Source organism: Cyprinus carpio, chromosome B7 (assembly GCF_018340385.1).
Source record: "Cyprinus carpio isolate SPL01 chromosome B7, ASM1834038v1, whole genome shotgun sequence".
In the NCBI taxonomy this organism is placed as follows: Eukaryota; Metazoa; Chordata; class Actinopteri; order Cypriniformes; family Cyprinidae; genus Cyprinus; species Cyprinus carpio.
Window position 1 is genome coordinate 35,696,599 of NC_056603.1, and position 15,514 is coordinate 35,712,112.

The following is a 15,514-nucleotide window of genomic DNA, read 5'->3' on the forward strand; positions in this document are numbered from 1 at the left end:
TCACAATAGACACACACACATTTATCATGCCATTTACTGGCTCTCGACTATCCACTCCAGAATCAGTCACTTTGGATGTTGAAAACGAATTGTGTCAGTCTGACCTTTATCCAGAGCAAAGACCTGACTCTCCTCAGTCTATAATCTCAGAGATTGAGATTAGACCACTGTCCCCTGACTCACCTGTGCCTCAATTCATGACATTATTCCCTCAGAGTATTTTTCCAGTAACAAAGACCTAGATCATGTTCACCTCAGTCACTGTGCTCAGAGAATACAGAATATGAACCTTACCTTGAAGAATTGCTAACTATAGAATATCGACCAGATTCCCCTGATTCAGTTTTATCAGATACTGACAAAAGACCACTTTCTCCAGACTCCTTGCCTGAATGGAGACCCATGTCACCTGACTCTGCTATGCTTTTGAAAGACATTAGAGGGTATTCTCCACAGTCAAATGGGTCCATGAATGAATGTAGACCCCTTTCTCCAGACTCGCCTATAACACAATATTTTCCAGCAGTCTTTGAATCAATTTCTGTTAAATCATATAGGTCCTCATCCCCTGAATCTGCATTATCAGAAGAGGAATGGGAATTAAATGTTTTCACCCTAGATTCTTCTCCAGAAACAACAGAATCTATAAATGATGAAATGTTTGACTTTAGATCTTTGTCCCCTGATTCTCCAATAAGTCAGTATAATCCCTTTACTTCTGAACCAACAATGGCATCAAGTTACGTATCACTTTCCCCCGAATCAATGCTATCAGACACAGATATACAGAACGATTTATTTGATGGAATATTGACTGATCTTAGAAGGTCCTCATCAGAGTCAATCACATCATTTAATGAAAACAGACCTCTGTCCCCTGATTCACCTATTCCTGAGTTCACAATAGCCACACACACATTTATCATGCCATTTACTGGCTCTCGACCATCCACTCCAGAATCAGTCACTTTGGATGTTGAAAACGAATTGTGTCAGTCCGACATTTATCCAGAGCAAAGATCTGACTCTCCTCAGTCTATAATATCAGAGATTGAGATTAGACCACTGTCCCCTGACTCACCTGTGCCTCAATTCATGACATTGTTCCCTCAGAATATTTTGCCAGTAACAGGAGCTAGATCATGTTCACCTCAGTCACTGTGCTCAGAGAATACAGAATATGAACCTTACCTTGAAGAATTGCTAACTATAGAAAATCGACCAGATTCTCCTGATTCAATTTTATCAGATACTGACAAAAGACCACTTTCTCCAGACTCCTTGTCTGAATGGAGACCCATGTCACCTGACTCTGCCATGCTTTTGAAAGACATTAGAGGGTCTTCTCCACAGTCAAATGGGTCCATGAATGAATGTAGACCTCTTTCTCCAGACTCGCCTATAACACAGTATGTTCCAGCAGTCTTTGAATCAGTTTCTGTTAAAACATATAGGTCCTCATCCCCTGAATCTGCATTATCAGAAGAGGAATGGGAATTAAATGTTTTCACCCTAGATTCTTCTCCAGAATCAACAGAATCTATAAATGATGAAAGGATTGACTTTAGATCTTTGCCCCCTGATTCTCCAATAAGTCAGTATAATGCCTTTCATTTTGAACCAACAATGGCAATAAGTTATGTATCACTATCCCCCGAATCAATTTTATCAGACACGGATGTACAGAACGATTTATTTGATGACATTGTTACTGATCTTAGAAGGTCCTCATCAGAGTCAATCACATCACTTAATGAAAACAGACCTCTGTCCCCTGATTCACCTATTCCTGAGTTCACAATAGACACACACACATCTATCATGCCATTCGCTGGCTCTCGACCATCCACTCCAGAATCAGTCACTTTTGATGTTGAAAACGAATTGTGTCAATCCGACCTTTATCCAGAGAAAAGATCTGACTCTCCTCAGTCTATAATATCAGAGATTGAGATTAGACCACTGTCCCCTGACTCACCTGTGCCTCAATTCATGGCATTATTCCCTCAGAGTACTTTGCCAGTAACAAGACCTAGATCATGTTCACCTCAGTCACTGTGCTCAGAGAATACAGAATATGAACCTTACCTTGAAGAATTGCTAACTATAGAAAATCGACCAGATTCTCCTGATTCAATTTTATCAGATACTGACAAAAGACCACTTTCTCCAGACTCCTTGTCTGAATGGAGACCCATGTCACCTGACTCTGCCATGCTTTTGAAAGACATTAGAGGGTCTTCTCCACAGTCAAATGGGTCCATGAATGAATGTAGACCTCTTTCTCCAGACTCGCCTATAACACAGTATGTTCCAGCAGTCTTTGAATCAGTTTCTGTTAAAACATATAGGTCCTCATCCCCTGAATCTGAATTATCAGAAGAGGAATGGGAATTAAATGTTTTCACCCTAGATTCTTCTCCAGAAACAACAGAATCTATAAATGATGAAAGGATTGACTTTAGATCGTTGTCCCCTGATTCTCCAATAAGTCAGTATAATGCCTTTCATTTTGAACCAATAATGGCAACAAGTTACGTATCACTATCCCCTGAATCAATGCCATCAGACACAGATGTACAGAATGATTTATTTGATGACATAGTGACTGATCTTAGAAGGTCCTCATCAGAGTCAATCACATCACTTAATGAAAACAGACCTCTGTCCCCTGATTCACCTATTCCTGAGTTCACAATAGACACACACACATTTATCATGCCATTCGCTGGCTCTCGACCATCCACTCCAGAATCAGTCATTTTGGACATTGAAAATGAATTATGTCAGTATGACCTTTATCCAGAGCAAAGATCTGACTCTCCTCAGTCTATAATATCAGAGATTGAGATTAGACCACTGTCCCCTGACTCACCTGTGCCTCAATTCATGACATTATTCCCTCAGAGTACTTTGCCAGTAACAAGACCTAGATCATGTTCACCTCAGTCACTGTGCTCAGAGAATACAGAATGCGAACCTTACATTAAAGATGTGCTTACTCTAGAATATCGACCAGATTCCCCTGATTCTATATTATCTGATACTGACAAAAGACCACTTTCTCCAGACTCCTTGCATGAATGGAGACCCATGTCACCTGACCCTGCCATGCTTTTAAAAGACAGTAGAAGGTCTTCTTTACAGTCAAATGGGTCCATGAATGAATGTGGAGCACTATCTCCAGACTCTCCTATACCACAGTATATTCCAACAGTCTTTGAATCGGTTTCTGTAACAGATTATAGGTCCTCATCCCCTGAATCTCCATTATCAGAAGAGGAATGTGAATTAAATGTTTTCACCCTAGATTCTTCTCCAGAATCAACAGAATCTATAAATAATGAAAGACCTGACTTTAAATCTTTATCCCCTGATTCTCCAATATCTCAATATTATAACTTTCACTTTGAACCAACAATGGTAACAGGTTACACATCAATATCCCCTGAATCAGTGCTATCAGGAATTTATATGCAGACTGATGTATTTGATGACTTGGTGATTGATCTTAGAAGATCATCTTTGGAGTCAGTTGCATCAACTGATGAAAACAGAGCAGTCTCCCCTGATTCACCTTTTCCTGACTTCACACTATCCACACAATCATTTATCATTCCAGAGACAGGCTCCTGTCCAACTTCCCCGGAATTGGACTGTGTGGAGGATGAAAATACGCTTTATGAAACTGACTTTATTTCAGAACAAAGACCTGACTCTCCCCAGTCTATAATATCAGAAACTGGGGGTATACCACTGTCCTCTGACTCACCTGTACCTCAATTCAGTGTATTATTCTCTGAGATTACTTTGCCAGTATTAGGACGTGGATCATGTTCACCTCAATCACTGTGTTCAGGGACAACAGAAAATGAACCTTCTTTTGAGGACCTGTTTATCAGAGGCTCTTCTCCACAGTCAATTGTGTCCATGAATGAATGTAAATGTCCTGACTCACCTATACCACATTACTCAGAATTATTTATTGAACCAAGGCCAATAAAAGGTCATGGGTCATCCTCGCCTGAGTCTATGACATCAGATGTTGGTTACGAGTTATATGAGTTAGAGAACAGTGCATCAACATGTGAGTATAGGCTTCCTTCAGTGGATTTAGTATCAGAGAATGAACTCACCTCAGGTGAGATTAAATCTCATTTGTCTTATTTTAGGGCATCCTCAACAGACTCTGACACCTTAGTTAATGACTTTAAATTGCTCTCACCTGACTCACCTGTGCCACAGTATTTCCCAGCACTCTTTGAATCAGTTCCAGATTATAGGTCTTTATCAGATTATATGTCCTCATCCCCTAAATCTGGATTGTCAGAGGAGGAACTTAACGTTTTAACATCAGAAGATTCACCAGAATCTATAAATGAAGGAAGATCTCTCTCCCCTGATTCACCTATACCCATGCTAGATTCTCCAGTATTTCAGTATTATGCTTCACACTTTGAACCAACAATGGTAACAGGATACAGGTCAACATCTAATCAGACGATATTATCAGAAATAGAAATGCAGACAGATGTATTTGATGACTCGCTGATGGATCTTAGAACATCCTCACCAGAATCAATGATATTGGTAACAGAAAACAGACCACTGTCCCCTGATTCACCTATTCCTGAGTTCACACCATCCACATCCACATTTTTCATACCAGAATCAGATTCTATATCAATGTCCTCAGTCTCTTTGAGTGATGAAAATGAATTATATTCATCAGACCTTAGTATAGGGCAAAGGCCTAACTCTCCTGAATCAGTAATATCAGAAATTGAGCCTAGACCCGTTTCCCCTGACTCACTAAGTGATTACAGACAAATGTCACCTCATACATCTCCAGAATTCTTTATATCATTGGAAAAGTACAGAGCATTACCTCCAGACTTTGTTCCACAGTTTTCTTGTATACATAAAATATCAGAAATAAATGTACAACAATCAGAGTCATCTGAGTCACCTACCTCAGAGTCAGATATTGAACTTTGGGCAATTGCATCTCAAGCTACTGAACATAGACCCTCCTCCCCTGAATCAAACATATCCTTGAATGAAAAAAGACCATTATCACCAGACTCACCTATTTATGACTTTAAGTCATCAGTTTACGTAAATGTTGCTCCAAAAACCACATACAGATCATCCTCCCTAGAATCAATTGTATCTGATGTAGAATTTGACATGACGAGCTTTGCATCTGAGGATGTTACATGGACTGAAAATAGACCCTTATCTCCTGCATCAGGTGAAATATCTCCTGTGGATCAATGTAATTTAGAAATAGAAAATGATCACACTGATGATCAAAGCCAAAAATTACCTGGCCAAGAGCTATCCAACATTGTGACAAATCTGCCATTAAACAAGACTTTCAGAATGGAGCCTCAATATAAACTTGTGTACAAAGCTGTTCCCTTAGCATTAATCTCCCATTTGTATGATCCTCAATATAGAGGCGAAACTTTCTGTCCAAAGTCAGGTGTGTTTGAGTATGCTGGATGTAAAAAGAAGGCAAATAATGAATGCACTGAGCAACACAATTATGACATTTCCAACAAAGCTGTATCTTATAGTGAAACATCCTCACCTTTTGATGCCAGTTCTCTGCAAACACATGTACAAACAGGATCGTTTGATTTATTTGTAAAAAATCAAGCATTTTCCACTGATTCTTTGTTTTATTTTACAAGTTTAAATGCATGTCTAATGGACTCTTCCGATAGGAGAGCCTCTTCACCAGAATCATATACATCTATAAATGAGTACAGGAGACTCTCTCCTGAATCTCCAATTCCTGAGCACAGACCTTCATTACCATGGGCAGAGTTTTTGTTCGAAAGTCGACCCTCATCCCCAGAGACGATTTTCTCTGTAAATGAATTTCAAAGTCTTTCACCTGATTCACCAATACCTGAATATTCAACACCATCACCAGTTCCAAATGAACATACATATGAATCTAGCGAGGTACTTATGCAACACAAATCCATTTTAAGTCCACTGTCCCCTTCAGTGAGTAATGATCAAAGTTCTTATATGGACTCAGTGTATCCTGAATCGTACTCATTATGGTACCCACTGCCACAATGGATCATGTCTGAAAACAGACCTTTATCATCTATCTCAGATTTTTCAGACACTGATTCTAGATCTTCATCACCTCAAATGTTCTGTCTTGAAACAGATGTGCGAAACCCATCACCCGAAGCAGTAACATTAGACACAGAACTAACAGAAACTATTACTCCAGAACCTTTAGTTTGTGAGACATTTTATCAACCTGAATCAACTGAATCTGAAGATGAGATTTATGAGAATTTAAATGATTTGTCATTTTCTGACATTTATGAGATTAAGGAAGATTTACCTGTCCTCAAAAATGATCCTGCTTTGCTGAATCTAGTGACATTTGAACAGAGCATGGAACAAATCGAGTCTCCAAGTGAAATAGAGGAGCTTCCGTCTGTTTCTGAAATTAGGATTGAGCATTCATTTGATGATGAACTACAACCAAATGCATCTCATGATATAGCATCCAAGCAAACACAAAAGGACACACAAAGTGTAACAAAGACAATTACTTACTGTGAAGAACAGGACAAAATCACAGCAACAAGTGAATCTGCAAATGAAGGAACTAGCAAAGGCCTCAAAATTCATAGAATAGATGAAAAGGGAACCATGGAAAGTCCACAGCAACAAAAAGAAGATCTAGGACATGATTTAAGAAAACTAGCCCCCAAAGATGACAAAAAAAGGGTAAGAAGATAAGCATGCAGCTGTGTGGATCTTGTGTGTTCATAACAATGTATGAACTAAGAGGAATGTAGTGTCAAATCTGCGTAAAACAGATTTTCACAGTTCTTGATCTACTAACAAAAAAAAAAAAAAAAAAAAAAAAAATCAAGACTAAATGGACGACTCTTGAGGACTTTGCAACTAACAAGAGAATAGTCAGTTTTGAGAATGATTACTAATTCACCATAATTATTTTGATGTAATTTTAAGACTGCATTGTTTGTAATGAGACTTTTTCTCAACTGCATGTTTGAATCTTAGTATTAAGGGATGTCCTTATTGATGTTAAGGCATATCATTTTTTTTCAGTGTTTCCATGCAATGGAATGCAAAATCTGTTGGATTTGCTTTCTGTAATTTAAACAAATAGGGAGAAACATTGTTTTGTTTCCTTTCATTTTGCACAGGACAGTGTCTCAGAGGAAATTAATTTAGTGCCTCAAGTGAAAGATTCAAGTCTGAGAAAAGGAGATACACCATCAGTTTCAAAAAGTTTAAATTTAATAGCATCCTTGAAGACCAATGAATCATCAAAAGAGCCATATTTAGCCACATGTGTCTCCAACATACCTGAGCACAACAGATCTCAGCCTGTCTTTGATTTGGAGGCCCACAAATCCACTCCTGATTCATCACCTGAAGAAACTAAAGCATTAAGTGGATTGCAAGAAGTAAATTCTTTTCAGTTTCATCTTAAAGACTCTCACAGAAGAGTTGAACTAAATCGAACTGATTCTTCTGCATTTAGTTTGGGTCTTGATTATAAAAATTTACCCTCAAGATCTATGCAAACACCATCAACAGGCACTTCCATTTCACCTATATTAAACACATCCACTTCCCACGAATTTCTAGGCAAGAGAATATCTTGTGCTGCAGGGATTGTCCAGCTTTCATCAGATTTTAAATGTGTCGTTTCTAAATTTGAACAGGCATCACCATCTTTAGGTGGTGATAAGCCTGAATTAAGTTTAGTTTTTCCTGGAACTTATCCACTTGTAGCTGCGATGCCACCTTGTACTCTGGAAGTGACTCAGGAGCTGACAGGTGACCAAATGCAGTTAGATGCCACTGCAGTTTTAGATGCTGACTCTCCACTTTACAGTCTCAATCTTAAAGCCAGGCCCAAACCTGTTCATGCAGATAGCATTGAGTCAGATGGTGAATTTTTTGATTGCCGGCAAACGTTTTCTGATACATCTGAGCCAGAGGTCGGATCTTCAGAAGTTTTAGATGTTCCTCAAACAATTTACCATGTTGAGGAACTTCCATCTTTATCGGGCAGCCCTGAATATCTGACAGGCATCTCTAAACTTAAAGAGCACACACAGTTGAAAAAGGATGAGCGGCCCTTATCCTGGGCCAGTGAGGACCTACCCATAGTTTTTGAGCCAGAGGATGAATACACTGGTGAGGTTGGTGAGGAGAAGGATTTCCCTTATGATTATACAGGTGATCATTCATTTGCTGAAGAGCTACCTACAATAGAGGGAGCAGAATATGATGACGATGATGACTCTCTAGGCAGGGTAAGCAATCTAGCATGATGTTTGAGCTCAGTTTCTGAAGGCAGAGTGTTGTCTCTCCCTGGCCTATGCTAACAAACTTACTCAAGCCCTAATGGAACATTTTAAAACATTTCAATACCAGCAAACTAATATTGGTGTTTTGATTAAACATAATAAACATAGTTTATATGTGTGCACTCCATTGCTTACACTTAAGTAACTTAATGTGTTGGATATAATGTGACAATTGACAAGCAGCAATGTATTTCATGACTGCATGTAAACAGAACTTCCAGAGTACAGGCTTTGCATGGTATGACGTGCAAGTATACGAGATATACGACAGTACTTAAGACATGCAACCACAATGCATCTCTGCTACTCTTAGGAAATAGCTGAAGAACTAGGTTTGCTGTCTGATAGTTCAGAGGAGGAGGTGTTGACCACCAGGGTGGTGCGGCGCAGAGTTGTAATTCAGGTACCTGTTTTGGGTGTGCGCGCTTGTGTCATTGGACCCCCATTTCAATATTTTGGTGTTATATTGAACAAAAGTGTTTTCATTTGTTGGTACAATGATATATAAATAAACATATGCATTAAACAGTAACATTATATTTCATTTCCCATAAAAAGTATTTGTCTTAAGACTTTCCATTGACATTTTCAATCTCATAGTTTAAAAAAAAGAAAAGAAAAGAAAAGGAAAGAAAATATTATTATATGAATTATAAGTGAATATATACTAAGTAAAAAACAAAACAATTTGACTGTATATCAGTTTAAATAGGTGTGGAGTCAATTTCCATTATCTTACAGAAAAACTCAATGTGTCTCATTAACAATCAGAACACATTTCTTTATCAATAACATGTTCAATTAAAACAGCTTTTAAAAACACATGAATTAATTTTGTTACATCTATATATTTGTATCATATTTTTTAGGGTGACGAGATGCCTGAAATCCCTCCTCAGACTGTGACAGAAGAGAAATACACTGACGAGTATGGGAACATGGTGGTCAAAAAGGTAAATACTTTAACTTTCATCTTTTCTGTGTCTTTACATGGATTCAGGGATTTTACCCAACAACTGCTACAGTTGGTAATGAAAAAACCCTACAGCATAATCCTTTTAAGTGATTAATTGTAGGTTGCCTTTAAAATAATGCATGCTATTTTAAAGAAATATGAATTGTCTTATCATTTACAATTAAAAAATGTATTATATTTGTGTATTTGATTATATAAAACTGGAGTTAGTATTTTTGGTAAGCTAAATGTTTATTGGATTATTTTAGTGTCATGCATTTTTTTTTTTTCTGTGATAAACCACACAACAGCTATGATGATAAAAACGCAGAGAAACGATACCATTGTAATCACTTTCAGAACATTTTATTTTTTCCAGCTGATGAATGATAAAAACATCCCAATCAGAGTCAATCCTGATATAACAAGCTTGATTAAAGCAGCAGACAAGTGTGTGCTTGGAATAAACAGATGATATTGTCCGCTAGTGCGGATGCTTACAGTTATCGTTCTTGAATGGGCCTTTAGTCTCAATCTCAGCCTTAAAGGGTTACTCCACCACAAAATGCAAATTTTGTCATTAATCACTTACCTCCATGTTGTTCCAAACCCGTAAAAACTTTGTTCGTCTTCGGAACACAATTTAAGATATTTTGGATGAAAACCAGTAGGCTTGAGACTGTCCCATAGACTGCCAAATAAAACAGTGTCAAGGTCCAGGAAAGTATGAAAAGCATCGTCAGAATACTCCATCTACCATCAGTGATTCAACCGTAATGTTATGAAGCAACAAGAATACTTTCTTGTACACAAAGAAAACAATATTCTCAATAGTATTCTCGTCGCTTCTCAATCTTACAGTTGAATCACTGATGGCAGACGGAGTATTCTGACGATGCTTTTCATACTTTCCTGGACCTTGACACTGTTTTATTTGGCAGTCTATGGGACAGTCACAAGCCTACTGGTTTTCATCCAAAATATCTTAAATTGTGTTCCGAAGACGCATGAAGCTTTTACGGGTTTGGAACAACATGGGGGTAAGTGAATAATGACAAAATTTTCATTTTGGGGTGGAGTATCCCTTTAAGCTTCACACAAACAGAATGACTGCAATCCTTTTGAAAAGAATATGATAAATATTGCAAACACACAAAACACTTTTTCATTATTATTTTCTTAAAATGCTTGAAAATGGTAGCACAGACAGTATATCTTATGTTTTAAGTTTATATGATAACCTTGATCATTTCCATCCTTGTGTAATTTTCTCCACACAGATAACAAGGAAAGTCATCCGTAAGTATGTGTCAGCAGATGGAGTGGAGAGAGAGGAAGTGATGCTGGAGGGTCAGCAGCAGGAAGCTGTCACTGTGGATGAGGCTGACGGTTTCTCTAAAGTTGTGAAGAGGACAGTGGTGCAGAGCGGTGGAGAGCAGACCGAGGTGTGAAGCCTCGATTGGATTTGTAAAAACAATACTATAATATGAATCAATCAATAATTCTTTAGCATGAATATCAATCATATTTGTTTAGTGAATTGACATTTCCTTTAGTAATTTCCCTGCTTAATTTTGACAGTTCAAATATGTTGTATGTGATTGTGTTATTTTCACTGTTCTTTTTGTTGTCCTGTCATATTTTATCTTTCATTTAATGCCTCATTTAATGCTCACCTGTCATCAGTGCTCAATTAGAGCTGCCCCAGTGCAGCGGTTCAGTTATCACATAACATTTTTCTGTCATAATGTAGGGAAGCACTCATTATACATAATTTCTTTGCAATTTCAATTTCTGTACGAACAGTTTAACTACAAACTTGCCAGCAGTTTGAGTGAGTAAAGAATGTGTCCTCAACATGTGCTCAACACTGTGCTGTAGCAACTATACAGATTTGAATATTTGAATTTATATTTCATATTGTATAAAGTCAATGTATTTACATTATAGACCTTCTTAAAGGGATAGTCCACATAAAAATTTAAATTGTCAGCATTTACTCACTCTCATGTCATTCCAAACCTTTGTGTTGTTTACTAAACAGTTCTAGTTCTTATTCACTTTCATTGTATGTACAAAAATACAATGGAAGTCAATGTGAACTAAAACTGTTTGGTTATCAGAATTCTTTCCTATGTGTTCGGCAGAAGAAAGAAAACCCTGGTTAAAAACTCCTAATTCATTACCACACATATAGTATAGGCCTCCTCTGTCAAGGTAATGCTAATCATTTAGCATCTCTTGTCTATGCATTTCAGGTAACGTTCTCTGAACCTTTATCTTACATTGGGGCGACATCTTCTGAGTTCGAGGAAGAGCCTGTCCAAGGTCGGAAGGTCAGCAAAGTCATCAAAACTATGGTTGTGCAAGGTGAACGAATGGAAAAACTAATTGGAGACCCTTCACTCTCATCGGATCTCCCATCAGCCAAAGACGACTTTGAAAAGGTCTAGATATGTGCTTCTTGTCTAATGCAGTGACATTTAAACATTTCATGGATGGTATCCAAATACTTTATTGGTCATAGTAAATATTATGTATGCCATATAGCTTTAATTTCAACACCAGCTCATTGTTCAAGAGGTACAAAATGTCTTGTTTGCATTCTCTTCTTGGCTCAGTAATTTCTCTTTCATATTTCTAGGCTTTGAGCTATGTAGGAAGCTTTGGAAAAGTGCATCTGCCTCATTTAGTTGAGAGAGAGATGGTCAAAGAGGATGGATCAGTGGTCAGAAGGTCTGGACATTGGCATGTCCGTTTAACATCTAGCTGTTTAGGAGAATGGTGTGATAATAAAAGAGCAGTTACTAATACCTAATCCACCAAGTGTTACAACGAAATGCATTTTTAAAAGATGTCCAATTATGCCCATTTTAACAAGAATGATGTCTCCAGATTCAGAGCGTCTCTGAAGTTTCAGCTCAAAATGTCCTACAGGTCATTTATTATACCATACTGTAAATGTCCCCTTTTGCCTGGAAGCAAAAACATGCTGTTTTTGAAAGCTTATGTTCCAAAACGTGAATGTAAACAGCTGTATGTGTGTCAGTCTATTAGATCTGTGACATAGTGTCTCTTGGACATGATGACAGCACACTACTAGAGCAATTCATCCAAGCCTTGGGGGGAATTTCTTAAATTCAGGGTATTGTGATGTGTACATTCCAGAAAAAAATAAAATAAAATAATAATAATAATAATAATTCTCAGGACTACAATTGAGGAATTTGAGGAAGTTTAGAAACAGCACTTACTGATAGTGAATAACTTTGTTTGGAGTGGACTTTGTGCTTTGCAGATCTTTTTCATGCACAGACAGCAACATTACAATAAAAAGGAAGACTGTTTTCATAGTTTATTGATCATTTTAAAAAAGGGTATTATGCTAAATCAGAAAGTTTGGTGAAATATGAGAGGTTATGCAGATAAAATGTCTTTGCAGAGGCATGTTTGTGATAAAAACCAACCTGCTTTGTATCCTTCTAAGCTATAGTGTGTTATTTTACTAACATATTCTCATACTCACTTGAGCCATTGCCAAGCTCCACCTCCTTTACTTATTGCATGCTTTCTAGAACATCAGATTTGGACACAGTTTTTATGAATGCATTCAATGTTGTTTTTTATTTTATTTTTTTATTGCACCAGTTTACACCAGCACATATTTGTTGGTTAGTTCAGGCTGGTAGCCAGTATTACAATGCTAATCAGCAGCGTTTTTTTTTTTTTACGCAACCTGCAAAAAATGGAGTCTATAGCCTCTATTTTGACCTGAATTCATGTATAAATGAATTAAAGATAAATTAAAGTTAAATTAAAGTTAAATAGCTGCTAAAGTAAGACTGGTCATTAAGTGATGTGTCATTTGCAGTTATATATTTTTAATGTCTAGAGAGTGTAACTTAACTGTTATACAAAGGAATGGCTAACAAGGTTATTATATAATGAACTAATAATTAAATTTCAAAGATGTTCACATCTTTTCACACCAGTTGTGACTCTGCCATGTTGATTTTTTTAGGACCCGGATGCATAAGACGCGAACTCAGAAAAGCACAGTAGTGAAGGATGGCCAAGCCAAACAAACCCACCTGGAACGACTGGAGGACACCCCGGATTCCCTGCGACCTGATGACCTACAGCAGCACCTGCATCAGCTGCTTCAACGCTACTGTACCCCAGAGGTGACCGAAGAGCCTGATGTAGGACAAGATTCAGACGCAGGAGAGCAGGACAAACAATAAAGCATCAACTCCTGCTGTATGTGTGTTTGGTTGTGGCAGGCATTTAATACAAATTTCTGCATATTTATATCTGTAGCCCTTTCTAATAAGTCAAAATAATTCTTCACTTGCTTACCAGATCCCCTATTTATTGCTTGATCTTTTCATTCATAGCAAATAATGGAAACATTTTAACTGCATTATGGCTGAATGTTTTTTGTTTTGTTTTAGGAGAGCAGTTCCTGACTGATTTTCTTTTCTTTTCTTTTCTTTTTTTTTGTGACCAAAGATAGTGTAACCTGAATTGCTGAGTGATTTGTATGAACATAGATGTTTTGTGTGTGTGTGTGTGTTTGTGTATGTGTGGGTGTGTGCGTGTCATTTTGGTTGCTGTGGTACTATAGAAGCAGAACTAAACATAGTAACAAATGCTGAGCTCATTGTCTGGCCACTAAAGGTGTGAAGACATTTGTAAATAATTGACTTTGAAAATGTTTTAAAACACTGTCATATATACTCTTTTGTCTCCTGTAACTGCTGTACAACTGCATCAATGGACTGCTGTAATTAAAAACATGTCAGATTACTTGCTAAAAATCTCACAACAGACCTGATAAAATATCATCTAAGTATCTTTGGGGCATGTGAGTTTGTAACCACAGTTAATCAAGTGCAAGCAATCAGCTATCTGATATAACTGGCTATGTATTTATACTGGCTATGATTGAAATTTAAAAGCACCAAATAAATATCATGCTGTAGTCTTTCTTAATCCCAGAATGCTTCTGAATGGTTTTTACACAGATTACGTGAGATTTTTTCAGTTTTAAGTGAAAGAATGCTGTCATTATCTACACATTATCCAGCTATTTTGTGTCACTGACCTATTTGTTTTCACTGTCTAACCTATGTACAGAATATGTGTGTGTTCTCAGATCTCCTCTGTGACAACGCAACTATGTTTGTTTTTTGAAAACATTTTTTTTTTTTTAATGAATGAATGTTAAATTAATCCCGTTTTCTGTTTTGTGCAGTCCCATATTTATATTGTTTTTATGACTGAATTCAATAATAATTTGAGTTCCCCTCCAAAACTGTGCTTGTGGGCTTGACTTGTATCTTCCCTATATGTGATGCTCCTCTAGGTGCTTACAGTAGAACTCAGAACATGGAGGAAAAGTGATTAAAAATTTGCCTGTTTTTTTTTTTTTTTTTCTGCTGTTGCAATGATGTAAAATAATAACAATAATAATAAAAAACTGAAACGTTAATCTCACTGTTACCTTATCTTCTATTAGGAAAAATATGCTGAATTTAAGTAATTTAAGACTTTTGTTTAGGTGAATAAAGACATTTCATTGGAGACAGGAAAATATTACCTTAATTGAGCTTTGATTCAATTTCTTTTAACAATTTAACTTACATTTTGTAGTTTTGAGAACATACACTACTATTTAAAAGTTTGGTTATACTGTACTTTACTGAATTCAAGTTTGAATCAAAGACATGCTAAAATGAATTAAAGCCTGAATTTTGTAGACAAATATAAACTGTGGATATAATTGTCTTTACAGTCAAAAATGAAAATAATGTGGTTTTGTATATATTAGTTAGAGTAAATCCTTAAGGAAAAGCAGCCGTGTCCTCCGTCAGTACTGTTGAAAAGCATCAGATTTGAAGTAAAAAAACAAAAAATAAAGAGAAAAGAAAAGGAGATTTAGTTAAACTTATTTTTCTATGACAATGACAGCTTACACATGCAGCATGCATTAATGCCTAAACAAAAAAACAAAAAACAAATAAAACACACATTAAAAAAATATTCTGTTATACAATTTAAACAGTTTGTGTCAGTTACTAATTGTACAGTACAATAATGAATCTCTACACAATTAGATCTGCAAATTTGGTTAAATCATCATTAGAGGCACATGTATCTGTGGCAA

The 15,514-nt window shown here is 36.8% G+C and overlaps 1 protein-coding gene across 1 annotated transcript; it reads left to right on the top strand.

The window, feature by feature from the left end:
* Positions 1-230: 230 nt before the first annotated feature.
* On the top strand, positions 231-14,839 carry LOC109058161. The gene is made up of 8 exons (XM_042728441.1): positions 231-6,768; positions 7,215-8,336; positions 8,704-8,793; positions 9,260-9,343; positions 10,626-10,790; positions 11,604-11,792; positions 11,990-12,081; positions 13,367-14,839. Exons 1-8 carry the CDS (start codon positions 403-405, stop codon positions 13,587-13,589), a joined length of 8,331 nt encoding a protein of 2,776 aa, XP_042584375.1. The 5' UTR covers positions 231-402; the 3' UTR covers positions 13,590-14,839.
* Positions 14,840-15,514: the final 675 nt, after the last annotated feature.